Consider the following 24693-nt stretch of genomic DNA (forward strand, 5'->3'; position numbering starts at 1 on the left):
ATTGATTCCCATGAGTACCATCACGATCAGTTTAGTAGTGAAAAAATGGGTAATAAAAACGCATCGAGTAACAAAACGAAATATTAACACTACATATTTTTATCGCAATTAAGATAAAGATGAAAATAATGAAATATACACTTTCTTCACCTTTTTACAATCAGATCATGGATACTAGCGATCGGATTCAGATTCCGGTATAAGAGAAGTGTAGCATATCTCATGTCCTTTGTAGAAGTGCATATGTTTGTGTTCTTTCCGTTTCTCTGCTGATAAGACAGAGAGAGAACACTGATTTCTTTTATCATCACTCAGGAAGTGGCCATGGATGTCCTTTCCATGTTACCACACCTAAACATTAGTTCAATGATAGCGGTGAAAAACTATATTCTCTTGTAATGGTCCTTTCCTATCCTATTCGCATAATAATCCAAAACGTTATCTTCATAACATTCTCCATTATTTCCTAGTTTATTTGCTCTTGCATTGTATGACTTGAAATTTATTCATGAAAGTTACACAAACTGACACATTGCTCGTCATTAGTTGATCGGAGGCTATCCACAAAAATCGTTTTGCCGAATACCCCATAAACAAACAAAAATCACAACAAAATTTATTAACGGAAATAAAAAATATTTTACCGACTCTACAACACAGCTTGTAAAATCTTCTGTAATGTAAAGTTTAAATCTTATTCGCATATAATGAAAGATATGTTGCTCTCATCGCTTACAGCACACACAAAAATAAATATCACATGTCCTGAAAATAAACTTGAGTTGAAATGAGTCTGGCATTGGTAATTGACAAATTAGAATTCTGCAAGCAAGCATTTGACCTTTTAAACGTTTAAATACGGTTGTTTCTTAATTTCATCAGCACGTATGACTAACAAATTGGCGAAAGGATTAAGAAAGGTTATACACTTTTGGTTAAATTCATAATTTGTTTTCAACTCAAGCTGTACCATGGAGACAGGGAGTAAATAAATTAAACATCGTTTCTATTTGACCAAACTCGGTTTATTTTCTTTGAACGTTACTTAGCAAGCTTTGTGTGTGGTGACTCCGACCATAGACCTATATAGTATAGGTCCATGCTCTATAATGAAAGTGCCACTAAAATTATTTTCTTGATATTGTCGAACACCCAACATAGGTTTATTGACATTGCTAACACCGCACACACGCCTTTACTCGGAGAAGAGCTGGCATGATTTTCATAAACTGTGACGTAATAATGATAACAAATATACAGCTATGGCTCGTTAGCTGCTGGGAAAGGTGCTATCTTCTTAAAACAAAAATTCACGCGGAAGATGTTATCCTTTCTAAATCAGTGACGACCCAACAGCTTCATACACAAACTTTGTGAGCAGGTTAGCGTGTGCGGCTTTTACCTCGATCATCTCTCATAATAATTATAATAAAAGAACTGGCGCGAAAGACGGAATAATGGTAGAAGGTATTGTGGAGGAGGAGAAGGGAAATTGACTTCTTCTGGTTTTAATATACACAAGCGAGGGGAGGGGAGGGGGGGAATCGTATACTTCGAAATTGCCTTACCCTTCTCAATCCGCTTTCCTACTGACTCTCGTTTACGACTCGTAAGTCTCTTCATTCATGCACTCAAAGCTAATCATTGCATTTCATATCATAGACTCGTTATTCCCCTTATAATATCCGAAGTTATAAAAAAAAACGTAACTTTAGAGATTGGATAGTTCTTGGCAATAATAGTGAACACTAAACTGGTATCAACAAGGAAATAATAACAACAATACGATAATAACAGTAGGCTGCTACATGATAAGTATACACCATTATATTCGGTGACTCTGGTGCAATATAAAATAATCCAATCAATTGAAAAAGATTGAATGAGCTCTCCCTAGAAAATGGCATTCCTATAGATAAAATCAATCATGCAGATTGGCCGAAGGTAAATAGAATAAAATAATTTGTATGTACACTGAAGCAAAAGTTTAAAAGTGTTATAAATATAGGCCAACACCCGTGTACGATGTACAGCACTATACATCTACCAAATAGAACTGCCCAAGTTACAGCATTTTTATGTGGATTTACGAGCATTTCTTGACCTTATTATTATCAATCACTTCAATTCGACTGAATGGGTGTGATAGACTGGTCTGACCAGTGGTTTGACCAGTGGTGCGAGTAATTAGATCTTTCCTGGCCTGAGGACAATTTATTCTGACTGAAGATAGACAGCTCATGAAGGACAACAAAAGTGTTGCACTTTCCCAAATCAAGATATACCCACCTACGGTTATCATGTGGGCAGGTTGGAAGGAAAACCAGAGCTTTTTATCAGTTCGATATCCTTCTCTCAGCTCAACCTCTTTCTTCCCGCTATCTCTCTCTCTCTCTCTCTCTCTCTCTCATTTTCTCTCTTTTTCTCTCTCTCTCTCTCTAAATCTCATTTTCTTTCTTAATTTCCTCAATAATCATATATATTTTCTGCCTAGTAATATCATACTATCTTTTTCACGCACATGAGTGCATAAAATACTCTGAAATATAGTTTTATAGATACCACATTATCTTGTATAAAGACCTGATTACTCGCCACAATCAAGTTTGGTGCTTTTTGCGTTGTTGAATGCCATTTTACATTGAGTATTGTAGTTGCGTATGTACATTTAATAAAAGAAAAGTTTTTGTTAAACTGAAATAAAATGTTCGCATTTACGTCATTATAGGATACATACTTGCAGCAATTGATATTAACTGCGTCTTCGATATAATAGTGTAAGCCTATACTAATTAATACTATAAAGCTTGATGAAAGGAAAGTTTGTTCGTACATGTCTTCTCTACAGATTTAAACCAACTGACTGAAAAATTTGGTTTATGTATTACAGTATTTCCCCCAAAAAATTGATCATAATACCCTACAGTAATATTCGACTGTATATACTGTAATCAATAAAAAAAAAAAAATATATATATATAACAATATAGATGCAGAGTACAGATGTGTTTCAATGTCTCTTATTTAGAAGCTAAAACATAAACCCTAACGAAGACCGAAAAGTGAAAGATCGGTTGTGGACTGGATTATGGGACGCCATTTGTCAATGTTGTTTATTTTAGGTGACTCCTAATTAAGGTTTTATTGTGACTAGAAAGAATGTCGCATTTCTGTCGTTGTCGTCTTGGTAGTCATTTACACTGTCATTGACATGAAACACGCCATGGTCCAACGGGCCATCATACTCCCAGTTCATGACAGATGACCAGAATTGAAGAAGAGGAGAAAAAAGGCAGCAGAAAAACAGAATAATTGATGATATACCACCACGAAGATTCTTAAAACACTAATAGGATAGGTGCACGAACAAAAGAGGGAGAGAGAGGGAGGAACCGACAGAAGATTTACGGAAAAGAAACTAGAGAGAGAAAGAGAGAAATATCAAAAACGAAATATAGGCATTTGACTAAAACATGAAAGAAACGAGAGACAGCAAATAGAAGATAACACGGAAGTTTAAAAAATCCTGGATTTTAAATTCTATCTTGACCTTTATGCCGTGTTGTTTCTTTTACGGCGTTGCAAATCAATTTAACTTATAATGTCACAGTTTCTAGCGTCCTCCTTTTTATTCTCTTATATTTCCTCCATTTTCTTGTTCTGATTTAAACCTTTCTTCCCTTCTTTGTTAATTTGCCCATATTCGTGTCCCATTGGCAATAACGTCAAGCGTTGTTTACAAAGAACCACATAAATCAACTTTACTCCAAAATATGGATCCACCGGAGCCGCCGTACTTCATTCGAGTTTTACATGCTTGTTAAATAACCCTCGGTGAAAATAAATCACGTTTTACCATCTTTCTTCTTCCGAATCATGCCTTCTTTTCAAAATTCTAAACAGAAATGCGACTAAATTGACTGTCGCATTGAGGTGAAGACAGAAAAACGAGGCACTTTCAGACTCTGAAAGTTGTTCACTCTCCTTCTTTCGATGTAAACAAACATAGAAATCGAAACGTCGTTTAAACGGAGCGTTTCATACAAGTGTAACCATCAAAAGAGCGCGGGTTAGGATGCACTGCTAGACTTACACTCAGCCTATATTCTGCCAGAGAGAATCAAGCTTTGTTTGGTTGATGAACTCTATAACGGGGAAGCATACCCTTACATCAAGTTGAATCGAATAAACTCGAGAAATATGAGAAACTTTGCGATGAAAATTTGAGGAAATCCGATCAAAAAGTGAAAAGCTTGTATTTATTGTGTGTTTTTTCTTTTACAGAAAAGATACCAACTACGGCTTCAGGGTAGCAGTGAGGTACAGACAATGAAAACATCTTGCATGTCTTGTATGTGATTCACTGCGGTTTTCTATTAGCCAGAACACTAGTTTAACAAAGGAACTTCATTCAGACTTTCATATCGAGTAAAATCAAAGAAAGATCATGATTACTGGATAACAACATAATATACAGTGAAATGGCAAGCATTTGGTAATTATGGTGGCCCTGAAGGGACATCGCGAATAGACTAAATCGTGAAAAATATGCGATAAAATTCACGATATCGTCAATTTTATCGCATATTTTTCACGAAGAAATTCACGAAATTGACGATATCGTGAACTTTATCGTGAACTTTTCACGATGAAATTGACGATATCGTGAATTTTATCGTGAAAAGTTCACGATATAAAGTTCACGATATCGTCAATTTTATCGTGTACTCTATCGTGTACTCTATCGAGTCTATCGTGTACTCTCCTGACGGGCGCTTCGTAAACAAAACCAGCCCTAGCTGGAGAAGGAAAAAAGGGAAAGGGAAAGAGAAGATAAAAGGAAAGAAAGAATAATAAGAAGAAAAGAGGGAAACGGGGGGGGGGCGAAGGGCTCTTGCCTCCTCCTCACTCCCCCCCCCCCCCCCCTCCCCGCCAAAAAATAAATAAGGAGAGAGAGAAGGGAAAGGGAAAGGGAAAGAAAATATAAAAGGAAAGAAAGAAGAGGAAGATCAGGAAAGAGGGAAACGGGAGAAGGGCGAAAGGCTCTTACCTCCCCCCCCCCCCCCCCCGCCAAAAAAATAAATAAGAGAGAGAGAGAGAGAGAGAGAAGGGAAAGGGAAAGGGAAAGAAAATATAAAAGGAAAGAACTAAGAAGAAGACGGAAAGAGGAAAATGGGGGAAGGGCGAAAGGCTCTTACCTCCCCCTCCCCCCTCCCGCCATAAAGGGAAAGAGAAGGGAGAGGGAAAGAAAATATAAAAGGAAAGAAAGAAGAGGAAAAAGAATAAGAAAAGAGGGAAACAGGGGCGAAGGGCTCTTGCCTCCTTTCTTTTCTTTCTTTTCCTTTCTTTCCTATTCTCCCTCTTTTTCGTTTTTCTTTCTTTCTTCTCTTTCCCTTTCCTTCTCTCTCTCTCTCTTATTTATTTTTTGGCGGGGGGCGGGGGGACGAGGCAAAAGCCCTTTGCCCCCGTTTCCCTCTTTTCTTCTTCTTCCTCTTCTTTCTTTCCTTTTATCTTCTCTTTCCTTTTCCCTTTCCCTTCTCTCTCTCTCTCTGATTTTTTTTTTTTGGGGGGGGAGGGGGGGCAAGAGTCCTTCGCCCTTCCCCCGTTTTCCTCTTTTCTTCTTCTTCCTCTTCTTTCTTTCCTTTTATCTTCTCTTTCCCTTTCCCTTTCCCTTCTCTCTCTCTCTCTCTCTCTGATTTATTTTTTGGCGGGGAGGGGGGGGGGGAGTGAGGAGGAGGCAAGAGCCCTTCGCCCCCCCCCCCCGTTTCCCTCTTTTCTTCTTCTTATTCTTTCTTTCCTTTTATCTTCTCTTTCCCTTTCCCTTTTTTCCTTCTCTCTGTCTCCCCCAGCTAGGGCTGGTTTTGTTTACGAAGCGCCCGTCAGGAGAGTACACGATAGACTCGATAGAGTACACGATAGAGTACACGATAAAATTGACGATATCGTGAACTTTATATCGTGAACTTTTCACGATAAAATTCACGATATCGTCAATTTCATCGTGAAAAGTTCACGATAAAGTTCACGATATCGTCAATTTCGTGAATTTCTTCGTGAAAATATGCGATAAAATTGACGATATCGTGAATTTTATCGCATATTTTTCACGATTTAGTCTATTCGCGATGTCCCTTCAGGGCCACCATAGGTAATAATTAAAAGTGTTAGAAGATAAAGACTAGTAGTTTTGAGACGTGTGTTTGATGGCATATTAGTCAACATTTCAAATAAACGGATAGTGAACTTTCAAGCAGAGGTCGCCATGTCTAAAACCGCTGTATACATTATTAGGGAATGCTATTCGGCTTGATTTATTGCTTGAAGACGTTTCCCTTCTTTGGCTCACCGTAAAAAGGAAAAGTACTAGACTGCACCGTTGGAAGAAGGAACTCTTTTGTGATAACTGGGACCAAGACAAATTAACGAAAATTTAATTAGATATTAACCTCCAATCTATATCCATTTGAAAATAAATAATTTTAATCACAATTACCTAGCTAGAATATCTATGTTCACTTCGTATTACATAAAATCGTTGTTAAACTTTTCGCATTTGAAGTGCAAGCTTCATGCCTTTGGTTACGTTATTTTCATGCAATATATTTTAATTGGCATTGCATGGATATCATTAATAATGATAATTTACAGATGTGTCTTAAAACCGGATTTATATTTCTCATTCTTCCCCGAGAAGGGTGATATTCTTTCCCTCAAGATCACAAAGTAGGTCTGATGAAACACCTGAATGAGAAATGACATTAAAATGGCCCTTCTTTGGTGTGTGGTTGCGTGTTTGTTGTAGAAGGACTTCAACCTCATTTTGCTTGCTCTAATGACCCTGTTAGACAATGTTAGACTTAGGATACTGGTACGGAGTTTCATTCAATTATACGTCATCAACACCATCATGAATATCACTTTGACAAAGTTTAGTGTAGTTATGATTAATGTTAAATTAGTTCATTCACCTACATTGTTCGTCAGCGCCGATGTTACCGACATCGTTGTCGCCGTCATCATCATCAGTATATATCGTTATCAAAGCCACTCTCTCATTTTATTTGGGTTTTTTTTTTCTTAGTCACTGTTTAAATCGCATTCCTTTATCATTATGGCTAACTCCAATCTACATGTATATTAATACGAAGATCTTAAAAAAACGAATTTAACATCATCACACCCTCAGCTCCCGAATGTCCGAGTGAATTTCGTCAGCTTTCTGGACAACTCCCATCATTTCCCTTTTGGTCTCCATGAGGCCATGATACCGTCTTCCTAATGCCCCCACCCATCTCCTTCCCCCATCATCGCATCTCATCTATCTCTGCTCCCTTCCACACCTCCCGACCTACCGAGGTTGTGTGGCTTTGTTCAGCCAGAGACATGTCCCTGGTTCAGCTGCCAGGCACTGACGAACCATACCACACAGGAGCAAGACTTTAATCACCATCAAAATTTATTTACAATATTTGATCAAGACTTGTCATTTCACGACTCTAAAACGACTAGGATTAACCATACGGTCGTCGAGAGAATAAAGAAATCAAGACGATTTGTTTGGCTCAATCATGTCGCCGAACGGATTCAAGCTGTTACTATAGTATACTATCAATTATAGCGTTCCCGTAACCATGGTAACATGTCAAATAGCCTCCTTGCGAGGCAATGATGGCCACAGTTTTTAATTGTATCAAATAACCCATAATGAAGAGACTTATTAAAGAAGAAAAAACACTATTATGAAGAGACTTATTAAAGAAAAAAAAAATGTTTTATAAAAAAATAAAAGATACAAAGTACGATGGGTCTACATATCTGTTGCAGAGGTATTGACGATAAGAACAAGGAAGCGGCTACAAAATTGAGAAATTATTTACTTTGAAAAGTAGGAGGAGTTATGTTTTAAACGGTGTTGCACTTTTTAGGAATGAAATAAATAATGATGCTAGAAAACAATCAAACTCAAGACCACTGTGACAATATTAAAGAAAGGATGCCATTTCATTTTCTCCACTTCTTTCAAAAGATTAAATGAATTGGCATTTATTTTACTGCATTTTCACTATCGGCGAAAAAAGTCAGTCACAGAAATGATTGCAGTCATCATTACAGCGGACGGGCCGAGCTTCGGACGGGCCGAGCTTCGAGGGACAAGTTTGCGCTGGTTTGCGCTGGTAAGTATTTTACGAATTTCTTAACTTTTTCTCCCATTTTATATTTGCTTCAATCTGTTCGACACGAGAAGTCTGATATCACAACTATTCTCCTAGCCGTTAAAGTGTAGCGATGTCTTAATAGTTTGACATATATCTGGCTAATTCTTGTCACCACCTACTCCCCGAACCCACAATGATTAAAATGTCATTTTACTTGAAACTTTTCAGACAAAAAGAGACTTTTACAACCAAGCACTCCCTTGTTTACAGAATATGGCGACTGGATGCTACCATGAGGTGACCAAGCAGACCATGATTTGACAACCCCCCCCCCCCCTCTCTCTCTATCTCTCTCTCTCTCTCTCTCTCTCTTGTTCTCTCTCAATTTCACCTCGTCTCTCTATCTCACCTCTATTCATCTCCGTGAACAACGAAAAGTACATTTATTTTCGACGTGAACATTTTCAAATGATAGATTTGTCTAAAAGCAGAGAACTGAGCAAATTCAAGAAAACGTAATTCACTTAAATCATTTCAATTGTACACGTCATTATATTACCACTGCAGAGCTATCATACAAAACTAAGATTAACACCACCTTTTTGTGTAGGCTGTACTTGGCTATACTTGGCTATACTTGGCTATACTTATGACGTATGGAGAAAACAAATCTTCTCCAATCATTCACCCTCTTTTATAATCCAGAGCTACAACTTCTTTACTGTATAATACAAAGCTATATGTGACCTACCATACTGCGATCGAATGGCTGCAATGACCTATGAAAGGCCAACATGCCTTGCTTCATTGGAACCAATAGAGCCAAAGAGAATGAATAGATTAAAACAATCAAACAACTTTATGACAGTTATGACATATTTAATGATATGAAGATCGGTAGGCAGATATGACTAAGAGGGATGGCACATCGGTGATAATTTTTTCTCTCCAAAACAACAGGTGAATATTCCCATTTTAGGCTTTCGGTGACACCTTGTGGTAGGCTTACTGAAAAGGCTAACTGGTCAATAGTGATACATTATATCGGGCCTTTCAAACTCTTGATCTAATAGCCAATTTGTCACAATTCAATTCATATCATTGAAAATAAATAATTTTCTTATAGCTTGTCTCATTGTTTTCAAACTTTTTATCCATTTCTCGAAGTTTGCATACTTAATATATATCAATTTAAAAAATAACAAAATTTGAGGTCAGATTTCTGCTTTAAACCGTCAGTATGTAGCTTTAGCGTGATCTCTGCTAATAATGTTTGAAGATACCGACTGTAGGCAAACAGACGACCAGTTAATGTAGAATCCCACTCCTTAACGCCTCTATTCTTCTGGAATCTCAGATCCAGTTTGAAGGGTATAAATGACCCTCATCCCAAATCTCGGGGTCCGCAAGTCAAATATTTGCACCGGTTTTAAGAACCCGCCTCTTCTTCAGCTAGTAACATTTACCATTGTCTTAATGACTCGCTAACCATTTTGAGGTACTCGAGTAAATCCAGTTCTTAGGAATTCAATCAAAAATGATTGTATGCGCTGGGAGGGCGGGTAATATAACCTCAACAATTCTTTTTTTTTCTTCTACTTTTTTTGAGGGTGTGTGGATAATAAAGTCATTACGGACAGTTCTTAATATACTCATTTATGTACCTAATGACAATCATTAACAGTTCAGTTATTAAATGTAATGTTCAGTAAGTTGAATATTTAATCAATATCCGTTTATCCAGGGTTCTAAACTCACTTTCTGCACATGGATTTCAATTTCAAGGTCGATGTACTTACGCCCCCTAAAATTCTAAATTTGGGGGTTCCGGACTCAGTGAAATCCGAGGGCTTGATATTTCACAATTATTTGTGTGAAATAGGTTTTTAGTAATTTTTTGATGAAAATGCGGTCGTTATTGCAAAACAATATAGCATATCATTAACCATTCAAGTGAATATCCGATAAATTCTGAAAGATTTGTAACTATGGGGAAAATAACAATTTATCAAGAGAATATCTTAGCGGAATATTTATCGAAATTGTTCAAGTTTTCTTGAAAGTTAGGAAAGGGCGTTTCGGTTAATTTTTTAAATAATATTTTTCTTTTTCATAAAAGATAAAATTTAAACTACACTCTTTTTAATAGCGTTTGTAATGTTTGTAATTCAAATGTGTACATTCAGAACGCGTTCAAACTTTAAGGATATTCCCTGGGGGCCCGTGTACGCATATCTGACCACTGTTGGTGTCTAACTAAAATAAAGGAAGTTAATACAGTGGCACGGGACTCGAATCCGAGTCAGTAGTGCGGAGGCCTTTCCAACTGACCATACAACCTCTAAAATCCACCAGGTATATTCCGTGTGATTTAACTACTTCTGTATTGAGCCGATTCAACAGGATGGACAGAGAATCCGGTAGGACACTCCGAAAGCTGCATCGAATCGATACAGCGCCTCAAACTTTGAAAAGCGAAAGATTTTACGAGGGGTTTATGAGGGAGGTACTCCTGAATTTAATGATTGTTTGAACAAGATTCTAAAAAAGCCATGAACTACATATACAAGGATATATTTACATGAGGAAGTTTATTTCACTTAAACGTGTTCTTACTACCTTGATGAGTTAAAGGGTACAGCACTGGTTTCTATGCTTGGGTTGGTTCCTCGGATTGAAGCGCATTCTAAATGCTGAATCTGTCATTCTTAATTTTGTATCATACAATCAAACAACTCGAAGAGATTATTATGAATGCTATGGTAGAGGAGGACTTTTTTGCGCCTTCAGAAGTTCAGCTCACTTAAATACCAAATATCAGAATACCGGTAAATGAAAAAGTCAATTCAAATGTCCGTTGGGAAGACGGTCAGACTGCCGTTGTGAGTGGCCGCATAATCAAGTACGATTACAATGATCTTGTTAATACGACAAATCTAGATAGCAGATTCATTCGAGTGATAACGAAAATTATTATAATAATGATAATCATAATAAGAATAATGATAAGAGGAAAAAGAAGAAGAAGAAGAAGTAGAAGAAAACGAAGAAAGAAAAGAAAAGAAGAGGAAGAAGAGGAAGAAGAGGAAGAAACAAGAAAAAAGAAAAAGCAGGGGAAGAAGGAGAAGAATTTAGTTTACCCAGGTGTACTAGCGAAACGTTATCACAGAGAGTATCTTTCCCATTGTTTTATTCATAACAAAAATTGATTAGATCCTCAATTAAAGTAAATGCATCTTTCATAATTCTTTCAAAGTTTTGGAATTTAAACATTATGATATTATAATTGATTTACGGCCGAATCGTAAAAAAATATGAATTAAGCATTAATGATTCCTCGATTTATATTTAATTCCATCTGTCAAATTTAAGGTACAAACTGAATCTTTATTATAATTTGTAATTGTATATTTTCTTATAGCGAAATGGTATTAAACCAATCGATCGGTCTCCTATACCACCGCTGTGCCGTGCCATAACATAACCAGGTCGGAACCTGAATTGTACATGTTTGTCGGACGATGAACATTAACATTTTCTTCGCCTCTTTAATTCAGGTGAAGGGTAATTATTTTATTATAAAATCCACATATTTTCCAGACAAACAGGACATAGAATAGCATGTATCTGCAAGATTATTAGTCACCGCTTGAAGAACATCGGGAAGAAAATGCGGCGCTAATCAAAAAGGTTGTAATCCCAAGCTACCCTTTTATTCTAGCATTTGTCCAGGTTCATCCATTAATCTCTTACTAATCCCTTGTAACTGTACGAGATCGCTTTCATAGAAGTACAAAGCTTTACAAAGCAAAGTGAATTGTCTGCTTGCGATGGCATTCATAAAACACAGTTCACATGATTCATACGATTTGTTTTCAGCAGTTTGCGCCGGAGTGTTTTCTTTGTAGTGCTGTGATTATTTCGCGGCTCAAGTGCGACGACAAACAACATACGTATTTGCTCGATGAACAACGATACACGGGTAGAAGAACAAACCAACTTCAAAATCAAATTTAGCGACAAAAGAGAAAAAAGGAGGTGGGAGAATGAGTGTATGTAAGGATGGTGCCAGTAGAATGACTACAAAGCTTACCGCCAATCTACGGGTACACGTGCCAAGATTTATGTTTGAGTTCGTGTGCTTTAGCCCGCCGGTTTGCCGCTAAAACAAAAACGGATTTTGCTCAAAGTTCCAGAATATTGAATATTGATTTAGTGATGTACAACTAATTTATCAAAGTAATGGCTTCTGCGAGTGGTGAATACAAATCTAACATTGTAACAATTCCAATAAATTAATACTTGCAGTATTTCCAAGCTTTTCCCATTTATCATTTTAATTTCGTTCATCATAATTATTTTAAAGTGAAATATAGAAGATAACAAGAGAGTAGAGCTAAATTCTTTTCATTAAATAATTTAATGCGATAAAAACACCCAGACAGCCTATCGTATATATGCACTATTAGCGTCTTATCACAATTACTACAAGTGACATTAAAATTAGAGTACGATTTATCGGTATGATAAATTGTGATAAAATAGATGATACGTCAACATTTTATCTTGTTAACCGTTTACTGCTAATTTAATGGCATTGATGTTGATAAGGTGACAGTGCAGTATAGAGCCCACTGACTGACTGGTCTAGTAAGACTCCAAAATAGAGCTACACATATTTCAAAGTTTATTACCTTTTTAATTTCTTTCTCTGTTACGGATTTGACCATTTTTATTCTGATCCACTTTCCTTTCAACCTGGAATAAAGTGGTAAAATTCGTGTAGGTCGATATTTTATTGAGCAATGAAAGGGATTTAAGTATCGAAATTCGAAATTTAATAATTTCTTTTCAGAACCCTACCATATTCAGATGAAGATTATTTTACTTAATATCCATTTAAGTTTTTAACTAAATGTGTAAATTCGGCATCCATTCACGACCGGTAATAGCAATAAATATAGGCCTATATCATATTTAAAAAGTAAAATTTAATATATCAGGGCCAAGAACAAGAGAACAGATTATTTCTCCATCAAAATTTCGTTCGTAAAAGTACTGCACGGATTCACCTCACCAAAAAGCTCGATAGTTCTCTGTCACAACTCATGATATTGTTTGATAATAATTTTGTCTCTTCATCGTCTGAAAGGTGATACCCTTCCCCGTTTCCATGGTTACAGATAAAGGATACTTCTTGAGCATTCCATGTTTTTAGTTCTGCTAGTCATAATACCAACCAAAACTATATCTCGTGTTGGCGAAGAGAAGGAAAGATTGAACTGTGCAAAAACACGTTGATAAATCCCCTCTCTTATAATTCTTTGTTATAGAAATCGCAACATAACTAACCAGTACACAGAACAGATCCAGAGAGCGAGAGAAAAAGAAAGAGAGATAGACAAACAGAGAGAGGGTCATTTAAGAGAACGTATATCGAAAGATAATAGTCGAGCTTTACTGGAAGAGAGAGAAAGAGATAAAGAAGAGGAGATGACGAACAACAGTAATACTGTAGGGAGGGGGATAGAGAAAAGGAGATTTTATGAAAATAGAAAAGACAGTTTTAAGAACTGTATTTCAAACCTGTGAAGCTCATATCGTCACTATCGGTGATGAGGTTGTGTCTCCAACCCTTCTTCTTCTTCTTGCGCGATATTGCTTTAATATCTGATGCATAACAAACTAAATTCCTACCGAATTTAGTCCAAAAGAAATAAACTACCTTAAAACCCAGACCCGACTTTCCGAAAAAATTACTCTTTTGCTCTTTTGAATAATGTTGTGTAGGCTATAGTACCTTAAAATCTGATTGCTTAAAATGAAAACGTACTTCCAAACAGGTATTATTTTTAATTTGTATTTGTTTAATTAACATTTCTTTAATTTCTGTATGGAGTTTGTAAACGCACAAAGGCAGAAGGGAGATAACAATATCACATAAATAAATGATGATTATGATGATAGCGTTAAAGCGCTTTTACCTTACCGCTTTTCAAGAGACATTTTCATCAAGTTCTTGTACAGTTTATTTCTTGGAATATCTCTAAACACTGTGGATGGATATTATGTCACTGTCACAATGTCAAAAACGTTGAATATTGATAACCTTATTATTACTATCACTACCAGATTATACGACTATGCTATGAGAATACATTAAATGAAACTAAATGTTTTGATGATTATTGTCAGTCAATTCGCCACCATTACACATCACCAATATGCTTATTTCGCCTGTCATTTTGATCATTCCTCTCTCTCTCTCTCTCTCTCCCTTTCTCACTCCTTTATCTGTTTTCACCCGCTTTTATCTCCTACATGGCTAATTCATGATAGTATTTGTATCTTCCTCATTTCAAGTACATGTGTTTTTTCCCACATTTACTTTTCACTGGGCTATATTTAGTATCATCACATCTCTGTCACAAAGAAGGGTAAACGCAGATCTCAACTATCAAAGTTGTCGTTAGTTCACTCTCTACATACCGAGTTTAAGTTCATTTTGTCGAGTAATAATAGACGACTTAAACTTATGAAAGTTAATTAAACATCAGTAGCGAGTCATTAAGGAGGCGCGATGGCTCAGTGGTAGAGCAGCGTTCTTGTAACCGGGAGGCCCAGGTACCGAAACCATTGCAAGCCACGACTCACAAGCATTATTATACCTGAATTCTTAGCAGAGGCCAAACAATAATCAATCATCATCATCATCAAGACAAGAATAGGAGTCTTGAAGAATGCCCTTTCCTATCTTCATAAACGTTTAGTTCATCATAATTATTATACATTATTCATCACAATTTTATAATCAGTTTTAATGTCAATATTTTATCATGGTCATTGCAATTATTATCCATCAATAATTAATTTTGCTTACCTGTCGGTCTGCGTCCTGCAAAGTTTCCTCCAGCAGCTGCAGCTCTGCCCATACTCGAATGCAACATCGACCCATCAAAGCCCGACCATGGATCGGTATATGGCGAGTAGCCAGCCAGACCATTAGGTGTGGAGCCAGGGTGTCGACCAGACAGCGGACTGTTGGCTGTTGTTAACGCTGGACTAGGGGGGAAGGAGTACCCTCGATGATGGCCATCCCCGCCAACCACTCCACCACCACCACTACCATCAGACTGCGGACTCCACACGGCTGCAGCAGCGTGAGCATTGGCCTGGATCACGCTCGGGTTCTGATGATTCGGGCTGCTAACGGCTGGGATATGCTGTATGAACTGAGCTGGATGATGCATCCCAGAGAAAGTTGGACGGGTAGTTGGTACATAGACAGGGTTAGCTGATGAATGGATGTAGGAGGCAGGTGATGCCTCATAACCAGGCTGTTGAGATGGCGGCATGCCACCGGGAGAGACAGTGGGTTGCAGAGCACTCTGCAAGGAGATACTGGCGCTTTGATACATTTGGGATTCGCTTGTCAAATGATACTGGGGATAAAGATACTGCTGATGTAGTCCTGTGGCAGGGTTCTTATCAAGATTACTGAAGAAAACCTCCACGTCTTCTTTAGGTAGTAGGATGTTGCTGTTGTTATGTTCAGGTTGGAGATGACTTACACCGACCTGATGTGGCATACCACGCTTTGCTTCGTGTTTGGCCCAGAACTCTCGGCTTGACTCTCCACCGGTGAATGAGGTTTGTTGAACGGGTGACAAGGGCTCGTCTTTGATTGACTCAGAATCTACAGGAACGTGGATCTCTGTCTTCTCCTGGTTGTCTCCACTTCCAGGACTCCCCTTTTCTCCTTCAGTTCCCTCTTCGAATTCTCTATCAAAGCTGCTTTCAGCGTCGTCGTCGCTGTGATCGTCTCTTGCTACTCTCCCGCTGTCAATGATCACCTCACGATGACTCTCAATGTCCACCTCGCTTGGACGTCGTTCAATCACCTTGTTGTTGTTGTTGTTATTATTGTTGTTGTTATCTGAATGTGAGTTTTTGGTTGGTGTTGATTGATAAGGTGAGGCAGGCTTGACGGGTCCAGCTTCGACCGAGCTTGCCCAAACTCTAGCACTCTGTTCCATGAATTGAACAATTCGACGAAAAACGGGACATCTATATCAAAATCAAACAGTACCAACCGCGAGTAAAAGTATGGAAAGTAGAAAATGAATGGAAAAAATAGTCCAAAGGAGTTGTTACTCTCGACTATCAAGATTAACGAGGGTAAAACAAGGATAGCGGTTGCGATGTTTCACAAACAAACTCGACGTCCTATCTCTGCTGCAGGATAAAACACAACTGATATGATAACGAATCCCAAGCTCACTACCAGTTTGCACCCGTAGAGCTTACCGTAGAAGCAGGAGCTTTGCTGGACTGATAGTGGTTCAAAGTAAACTTTGCCAGGCTGTTAGAGTTGCCTTTACGAGCTCTGATTGGTGTGCTTACTCAAGCGAATTAGCGACGTGTGTTGAAGTAGCTAGCAGTGACGTATTGCCAGGAGAGTGGGGTGCAGTGGTGGGCTTTAGGGGTGGGGTAGTAATAGTGCTGGTGGTAACAGAGAGAGAGAGAGAGAGAGAGAGAGGGGGTGAAGAAAGGGTTGTTTTAGAAGATTTCTAAAAGATTTCAAACTCAGGGATATAGTGCCTGTAAAAAGTGCACTCAATGGACTGCTTCAAAAATACAGTCCAAAATGAAGTAGGCCTAGTGTACGAAGTAAATAGTTTGGTATTGGTATACAAATTATTAATCTTTTGGCAGGTATCATGATCATTGACCAAAGGCATTATTTTCGTCATCCAGATACCCACAATTTGAAGTATCACTTGATAACTCCATTAATATCTGATTGGAATATGATTGGCACAGTCATTCGTAAGAAAGTTAATAATGTGTATTAGCTGAAGATTTCACATAGAATGGAAAGAGGGGAAAGATTGTCACTGGTATATGGAAGGGTGTGTTTGGACGAATGCTCACTTGCTACTGACGTCCTTCTGACCATGGTTCAAATAAACCAAGAAGTCAATAAACGCGACCAAACTAGTCATCTGTAATAACAACGTATAGAGAACAAAGAAATACTGTCACGGTCACATGTTAAAAGGAGAAACGTTCATTAATATGTGATTGTTTGGATGATTGATGTACATAATGCTATTTACAATAGAACAACTCTTGGACATTGTACATACAACAACTGCACATCTTACTCAGCTAAAGTAGTCATTAACACGTTAACAAATTAATAATCATAATTTTCCCCTGATTCTGTTAAAATTTGACTTTCCGTCATTCTGACTCAGTGTTACCTATAACCTACTGGTAAATGTCAACTGTACGATTATACCTGTTTAAAGGTTCGTGTTATGGACTAAGCCTGAGCGTTGTAATGTTTTTTTCAGGTTTCTGGAAGAGATGAGGGATACGAATGCCAGAATAAGCCATGATACTGGATTATAATACAACGTAGTTTTGATTACCTCATAAAGTGAATTAACATTATAACTTAGCCGATGAACGTTTGCTACCACATAACACACGGAACAGATTAAATATCCCTGGAAAAGACACTGCATCAAGACGGAAAATAATTTGCCGGCTTTCATTTTCCATCGTCATTTTTTTTTTCTGGGAAACTCTTCAGGAACAAATAGATATTTTACTCCAAGACAGTTTTCTGTTCAGTTGGACTAACGTAAGTGCGCGCTTAATATAGATCCTTGGTTATAACATTGGTGCTTCTTCTGTTCTGTGGTAAAAACTGAACTGAGAACCAACATTAAAGGATGTGGGTGACAGGAGAGATTTCAAAAAGGTGCGAATGATTTATGAGGTTGATGTAGCTTCCGTGGAAGATGTAGAGATCATGTGACGAAAAGATGGATTGTGAGTCAAACAATGATGTCAAACAGCCCGGTGCTCATGGGGTGACACGACATGACTGGTGCGCTGAATGTGCTGGATGTGCTGCTCAAAGACCACACGAAGATATATTGAAAGGAAACATAAGACATGTAAGATAAGGATGTTGGTGATGATGATAATGATGATGACGACGATCGTGTTCCTCGAATCGAATAAAGAGAGACTTTCAAGAGTTGTGAAGCGTATTGGTCTTTTGGTATATTTTTTTTAAAAGATATTGAAATTATTAAAAAGCAAAAAAGAGAAAGACAGAAAGAGGGGGGAAATAAGAGATGATGAGGACATTGTGATTGCGATGGTTGTTGATTGTCACGATAGAAGATCCAAAGATTGGTGAAAAAAAATTAACTTTGAATAGTCGTGATATCATTATTATCTTAGTGATACACGCAATGAAAATAATAACAAAAGCAAAGTTACACCAGAGTTGAACATGTGACGTCGTAGAATGATTGAGAATCAAAGAAAGGACAACGTAACCATAAATCTTTTACTCTTTACAGAATCAATCTTGACAAAGAAATTGGGATTTTGTTTCTCTCAGCTCTCGTTATCAAGGCTAAATATTTTGCTTACGTTTATTTGTCAAATTAAACCCCGTGGGTACACCAACTAGAGAACAGACATATTGAATCTCGTCATGGAGGTGAAAGTTATTGGTCCATGTTCAGACCTTTACGCTTGACATTGATGGTGTCTTCAAAGGTGAATCCTACCAGTAAAAGTGATTGCGACGCTCTACAAGGAACAACCCAAGCGGGCCTATTACGATACCCCCTCCCTCCCCTTCACATCAGAATAAAACTTGTAGCAATACAACGACGTGCACCACTGCAAATTTGGAGATCGGGATGCATCTCTTTCAAGACAGATCTCTCTTTCTGCAGTGACTGTGCTTGTATGCATGGTTGTATACAGTTTGAACATGTGAAAGTGGAGCGTCCATTAAGTTGGCATAACTCTGCCAATCAAATCCTTGACTTGGCTTTTCCTCTTATCTCGAATAAATGAATGAGGAGAATGCGACAGATGCGTGTTGGTTAGATAAGAGAAGCGGAAGATGACTTCAGAAGATGTCCCATGCAAACCATTTTCATCTGCTCCCATCCCCTTTGTCTTCTCCTGGCTCCTTAAAGGGACATGAGATATTTTAAAGGGACTGGTTAGGAGGAACCAAACAATGAAGGGACAAACGACATTTCAAGAGATTGGTCTACAGACCTCAAGTGAAGAATCTCCCTGGAGCGAGGTCTATGCTAACAACAATTAGGAAGCGACACCACAATCACACCAGAATTAAATTCGTACCTTTTGTTAGCCCTCTTTTTATTCCAATTCTCATATAGAGAGTCTCTAGAAGCTTAGTGTAATGATAGAGTGCATGGTCGGTTAGAAGTATTTTAGTAATCTACATAGGCCTTTACTTTACATCAGTATCTAATGAAGTAATACATTAATGGCTCTTTGAAACGTTTTCAGGTAATGGAAGTAGAGTTTGCCTTTTCATTGTTAAAACCAAATGTTATCATGTTGATTGTCATATTAGCATATACACGAGACAAGACATTAAATATGAGACTATCATCATGATGTGTCTCTTCATCAATGGAATCATTATTATGTTGTCATCAACATTTAATATTGACTTCGATAGAGATACAATGCTGGCAATTGGAACGTTTCACACCATACATTTGCAGCGTTGCCGTCATTTACGTAGTAGGTCCATGTTTAAACTAACTTGAATTACTTCGATGAACCTCAAATTGGAGTCCTTTTATTTTTAAAAGGTGAAACAAACAACTCTTATTCTATATACCTGGTACATGATTGTAGCAAGGTGTGGGCAAGGGAGATGAAGAGAGCCTGTGTTTACTCGAGACAGAGGGAGTCATGGCTGACCTGTCGGGTTCTGATCTGGCTTGGCTCATGATGATGGCTGTATTGAGCGTTCATCTATCATGTTGGTTTGTTGTTCATTGTGTGATGACATCGCTACCACATACAGACTCACTCCCTTGACACTGTAACATGACATGGGGGCAACAAATTACCCCTCCGTGGCTTCTACCAACAGTGGTTGGTATAGGATTGGAAGACAACCCAGGTGCGATGAGTACTGCTCTATAGGGTCATCATGGTCATCATGGTATCTTGTTGCCATAGTGATAAAATGAAAGTCTACGTATGGACCCATAATATGATACTGATTCAATAATCGGAATTGTACTTTTAAACAAGAACTTGTATTAATTGCAATGCTATGGAACCCCCCCCCCCCCCCAACCATTGTCAATTTCAACCTAATATAACGCGCATCTGAAAAAAATTAGGGTAATGCAAAAAAAAGAGAGCCTAGTGTATGCAAATGCGGAAAAAAGTCGGGGAGGAAAGAAAGAGAGAGAGAGAGAGAGAGAGAGAGAGAGGGAGAGAAGAGAGAGAGAGAGAGAGATCGTCAAGCGAGTGAGATGGGAGAGGTAGAAAGTAATTGCCTCTTCATCTTGGTCAAGTCTTATCTGATAAACCCAAAATCAATTCAATCAATGGTCCGGTTTCTATTTTATCTCTTTATGGGAAAAACCCCTACCACATGCCTTTATCTTTCTTTGTACGTTCATCTACCTTTTCAAGACTTTACTCCTATGACATGTTCTCGATATTGTTACATGTATGATAAAATAGTGAATAAAATTGATTGAAACCTGAAAGAAAGTGCAAATGGGGTAGTCTCTCAATATTTTCATTTTGGGGCTGGAATTCGTCATTTTGGTTCAAGCAGCTTATTTGTCTGCTTGTCGTCAGCCCCTACCCCTTCCCCTCTTCCAAGGAGAACGATAGAGATGGATAACTCCACCCCCATTTGCCCTCTTCTGTCCCTCCCTTCACGCCCCCTCCCATCTCTCTCTCTCTCTCTCTCTGCCCCACTTTCCCTCTTCCTCCTTACCTTCCTCCCTCCCCCATCCACTCTCTCCCTCTCTCTTTCTCGCACACGTTCTCGCTTTCTATCCCTCTTCCCCACTTTCCCTCTTCCTCCTGACTCCTTCCCTCCCTCCCTCCCTCCCTCCCTTCCCTCCCTCCCTCCCTCCCTCCCCCTCCCCCATCCACTCTCTCTTCCGCTATCCCACACCACACCTAGCTCATCTACCACCCGCCTACCGGCAGACCGGAGAGGCCATCACCTCTTACCCGTGAGTTTCGGGTGCTACTTGTCTTGGGCTCCCGATCAGATGATGGATTACAGTGTCCTGCCTTAGTGATAAGCGAAATACATTCGGACCCACTCTTATTCCTTACCTAAGATATTTTCCAGTATCTGACCGCATTGATCAATGTTTCAATAATAACGTCGTGTAGTGGGTTGCATGCTCGTGACAGCAGCCTGAATTGTTCCAAATTTAGGAGACCGTGTTCATAAGATGCCCCTCCCTTTTTTTTTAACCATATCAAGCTAGCCAGGTAGTTTGATGAGGCCCAACAAAAATCAAGTTCAAAACAACCAGAAAACAGTTGAATTGGTTTTGTAATGCTTTACATTTACGTAATATATGTATAATGTTTCATCCTAATTAAAAGTCATTTGAACTTTGCTTACATGCATTGAGAAAGAAACATGGAATATTTTATCAGAATAGGAAATTAGGAACAATTGTAATATAAAACAATTTATTATGATTGATTAATGGAAGGAGAAGGATACAGAACTATTCTCTATTTTGACAATATTCATATTCCCATAATCATGATAAAGAAATTTAGAAAAAACAAGAGTGCGATGACCACATACCAAACAGGAATAGATACAATCTTTACTAACATGGATGCGATAAGATTGTGCACTGCTGGATACAACAACTCCATGATCATGAGGATGCTGGAGCAAGGTAGAGGTTTAACTTTACAAGTTTAGAAAACAATATGAGAGGAGTATTAATGGGTGAAATATTAACATGATTATCAGTGAAACTACATGATTCTCATGATGGCAATATGATTACGGTTAATAGACCGACGTAATGACGTGTAACCATTATTAGCAAAATGAAAATATTAATGAATCGAAATAATGAGGCATGATAGGCTTATCACTATGTTATGAATATGGCACATTATATCATTTCATGAGGAAGTCGACCAGTTCATACTTTATTTCAAAGTTTTAAAACATCGACTTGTCATACATTCCTCTTGGATTAGTGGATGAACGGACAAGTTGGGTACATGTTTTTATTGGTTCGGTTGGATTTTAAAAAAAGTGAACCACATAAACTTTATTCCGTCACAAATAGAAATCTGATACTAACCTCCAATATTATGATTATCCGATGTATCCCAAATAAATAAGGTCGCGTTCTGTTGAAATGCAGGGCTATATGTCTGTAGGTACATTAAAACTGACAATTTTTTAGAATCGGAAAGTTTAGGAATGACCGGAGATTGTCAGTTGTTCATCCGCTTTCAGTAATAATTCTCTGATTTGGGGTTTCCTTTGTGGCTTTCTATATCCCTCTTAATGAAAGTCCTTTAGCATAGACAATTGGTTATAATTTTTATGCAGTGTATACACGGAATATGGGACAAATTATGAATGAGCTGCATTGATTTCAAACTGTAATCCGGCTAGCTCCCTCCATTGCTATACTGTGGACTCTATGAAAATACTTGAACCAGAAAGCCCCAACTCCCTGCTTGATCTGGCAATATTCGTGATAATACACCCATTAGACCTAGGCCTATATGGAATCACATCATTTTAAAATTATATCAAGAATAAAATCAGTTCACCTCTCATTTGAAATGGGAGAATCGTGTTTAAGAGAGAAAAAAAAATTATAAAAATAAAATGATTATGATTATCCTAATTTGCTGTGTCCTTTCAGTTTGACAATATCTAAAAACTGAGCGAACACAGTTATTATTGTGATGTGTAATGTATTGGTTTGGTGAAGAATTAAACAAACAATTTTCCATTCCACCATGAGCCTATCCGCGAATACCACGAGACAATCTATCAGAAATCAGAACTCGGTTTATATTACGCTTCAACATGGCACAAATAAAAGCAGTGACATACACCATGCAGATTCCAGGGAATAATGACAAGATTATTCACAGTGGCTAATATAAATCTTCAATCCGACTTTTGAAATACAAAGTATGTCAAATTATTTTTCTTACCAATATTTAATTCCAGTCCAAAATCAGCGAGTCCGCAATGGCTATTGGTTATATACATTATAACTGAATGCCAATACGTCCATGTCAAGTTCAATATCCCGATATAATAAATAAAGGTGATGTTGTTGAATTGATTTCAGTTTAGAAAACTCTTTGACCATCCTAGGCATATATTTCCTAGTATAAACAAGAACTTCCATGATAAATATTTTTCAGGGAGTGTATCCGCGTGTCCATTCTGCCGTTTACAAATCATATCAAATACAATTTAGAAAACGTGTAGCGTAGGTAGGTACGGTAATATCATTATGATGCTAGGCTTTAGTAATTTTTGCTCAACTATAATGCTCTATGCCCACCATAAGAGGAGGGGGCACGGTTCATAAAAGGGTTACCAGACTTTTGAGTTGCCTTTTTTCACTCGAAATTGGACGTCTCTGACTCCAAGCAAGCAACCCAGCAAAGAAAAAGTAATGTTATCACAATTTGTGTCGTTTTTACTCCAATATTCTTCAAAAATTGAAAGGGGCAGACTTTGGGCTGTGTACTTAGGGTATAACACTTTGGTTGCAAAAGGGACAGGGGCACAGGCCGACTGTGCCCCTCGCCTAAATCCACCAGTGTTTTGCAATGGATGGGGTGGAGGGGGCGTTGTATGACCACGGACACACTTTGCGACCTAGAAGTGTTCTTTCAGGCCTTCAGTACCTCAATTCTATTGGTCATTTTCAGGTTTCTCTGTATTTATTCAAAACACTTTCTTCTTTATTCTTGAAAAGTTCTGTTGACACGAGATAGAACGATATCCGCTGAAACACTACCGGTTGTACTTTGTTACGTCACGTACAACGTCAGGTCGACCAATCATTGCGTAATATTATCCTCTCGATTGTTTTAACGTCCCTGAGAAGCCCACGTGTTTAGGTCAATTCAAAGAAAATTTCACAGATGTACCTTTATTACTAAAAACGTATTTAAGCGTGTTAAGAATCTGGTTCAAGTTTAGCAAAAACCTGAAATCCATGCATTTCGGGAAACATGAACATTATAGAGAAACAAAAGGTTATAAAAATTCATCGTTTCTGACCTGATATTCAACGTCTATAGCAAGTTTTACTTATTTTGAAGTATTCAAAACAATCAATGCCATTTTTTTTTCATGATGTTCATATAGCTAAATACATGGAAATTCATAATATAATAGAAAGGCATATCCAAAAGTGTTCTTCTCTTTTATATTCTTGCACGTTTAGTTATTTCTTCGTATTTTTTTAAAAATCGTATTGTCGTATGCATGACATTCCCAAAATTATTATTGATCAATACAAGGATGCCCATTGCGTTATTTTATAATTATACTTATGTGATGTAGATATAGGCCTTGTTAATCAGTTATTGACATGAACTATTTGCTTGTTTTGTGTAAGCCAGGAATTATTGTCTTGTGTGGACATCATTGTGTCAATTCAGCTACAAGGTC

General features: G+C 37.9%; 1 protein-coding gene and 1 long non-coding RNA gene across 4 annotated transcripts in view; both read right to left on the bottom strand.

Annotated features, from left to right (window-relative positions):
- Positions 1 to 16513, bottom strand: part of GATAe (GATA transcription factor e) — a 32225-nt gene extending 15712 nt beyond the window's left edge. For 2 of the 3 annotated variants that reach the window (XM_011668971.2, XM_011668970.2), the window contains exon 1: positions 15037 to 16513. In XM_011668971.2, the coding sequence (XP_011667273.1) occupies positions 15037 to 16192 (1156 nt within the window). In that variant the 5' untranslated portion in view covers positions 16193 to 16513. 3 annotated transcript variants of the gene reach the window in all.
- Positions 9035 to 10975, bottom strand: LOC115920067. The gene is made up of 2 exons (XR_004062157.1): positions 10443 to 10975; positions 9035 to 10412 (listed from the first exon to the last, which is right to left on the bottom strand). It is a non-coding gene; the product is annotated as an uncharacterized LOC115920067 (long non-coding RNA).
- Positions 16514 to 24693: the final 8180 nt, after the last annotated feature.

This window comes from Strongylocentrotus purpuratus, unplaced genomic scaffold (assembly GCF_000002235.5).
Source record: "Strongylocentrotus purpuratus isolate Spur 01 unplaced genomic scaffold, Spur_5.0 spur5_scaffold_7, whole genome shotgun sequence".
Lineage (NCBI taxonomy): Eukaryota > Metazoa > Echinodermata > Echinoidea > Camarodonta > Strongylocentrotidae > Strongylocentrotus > Strongylocentrotus purpuratus.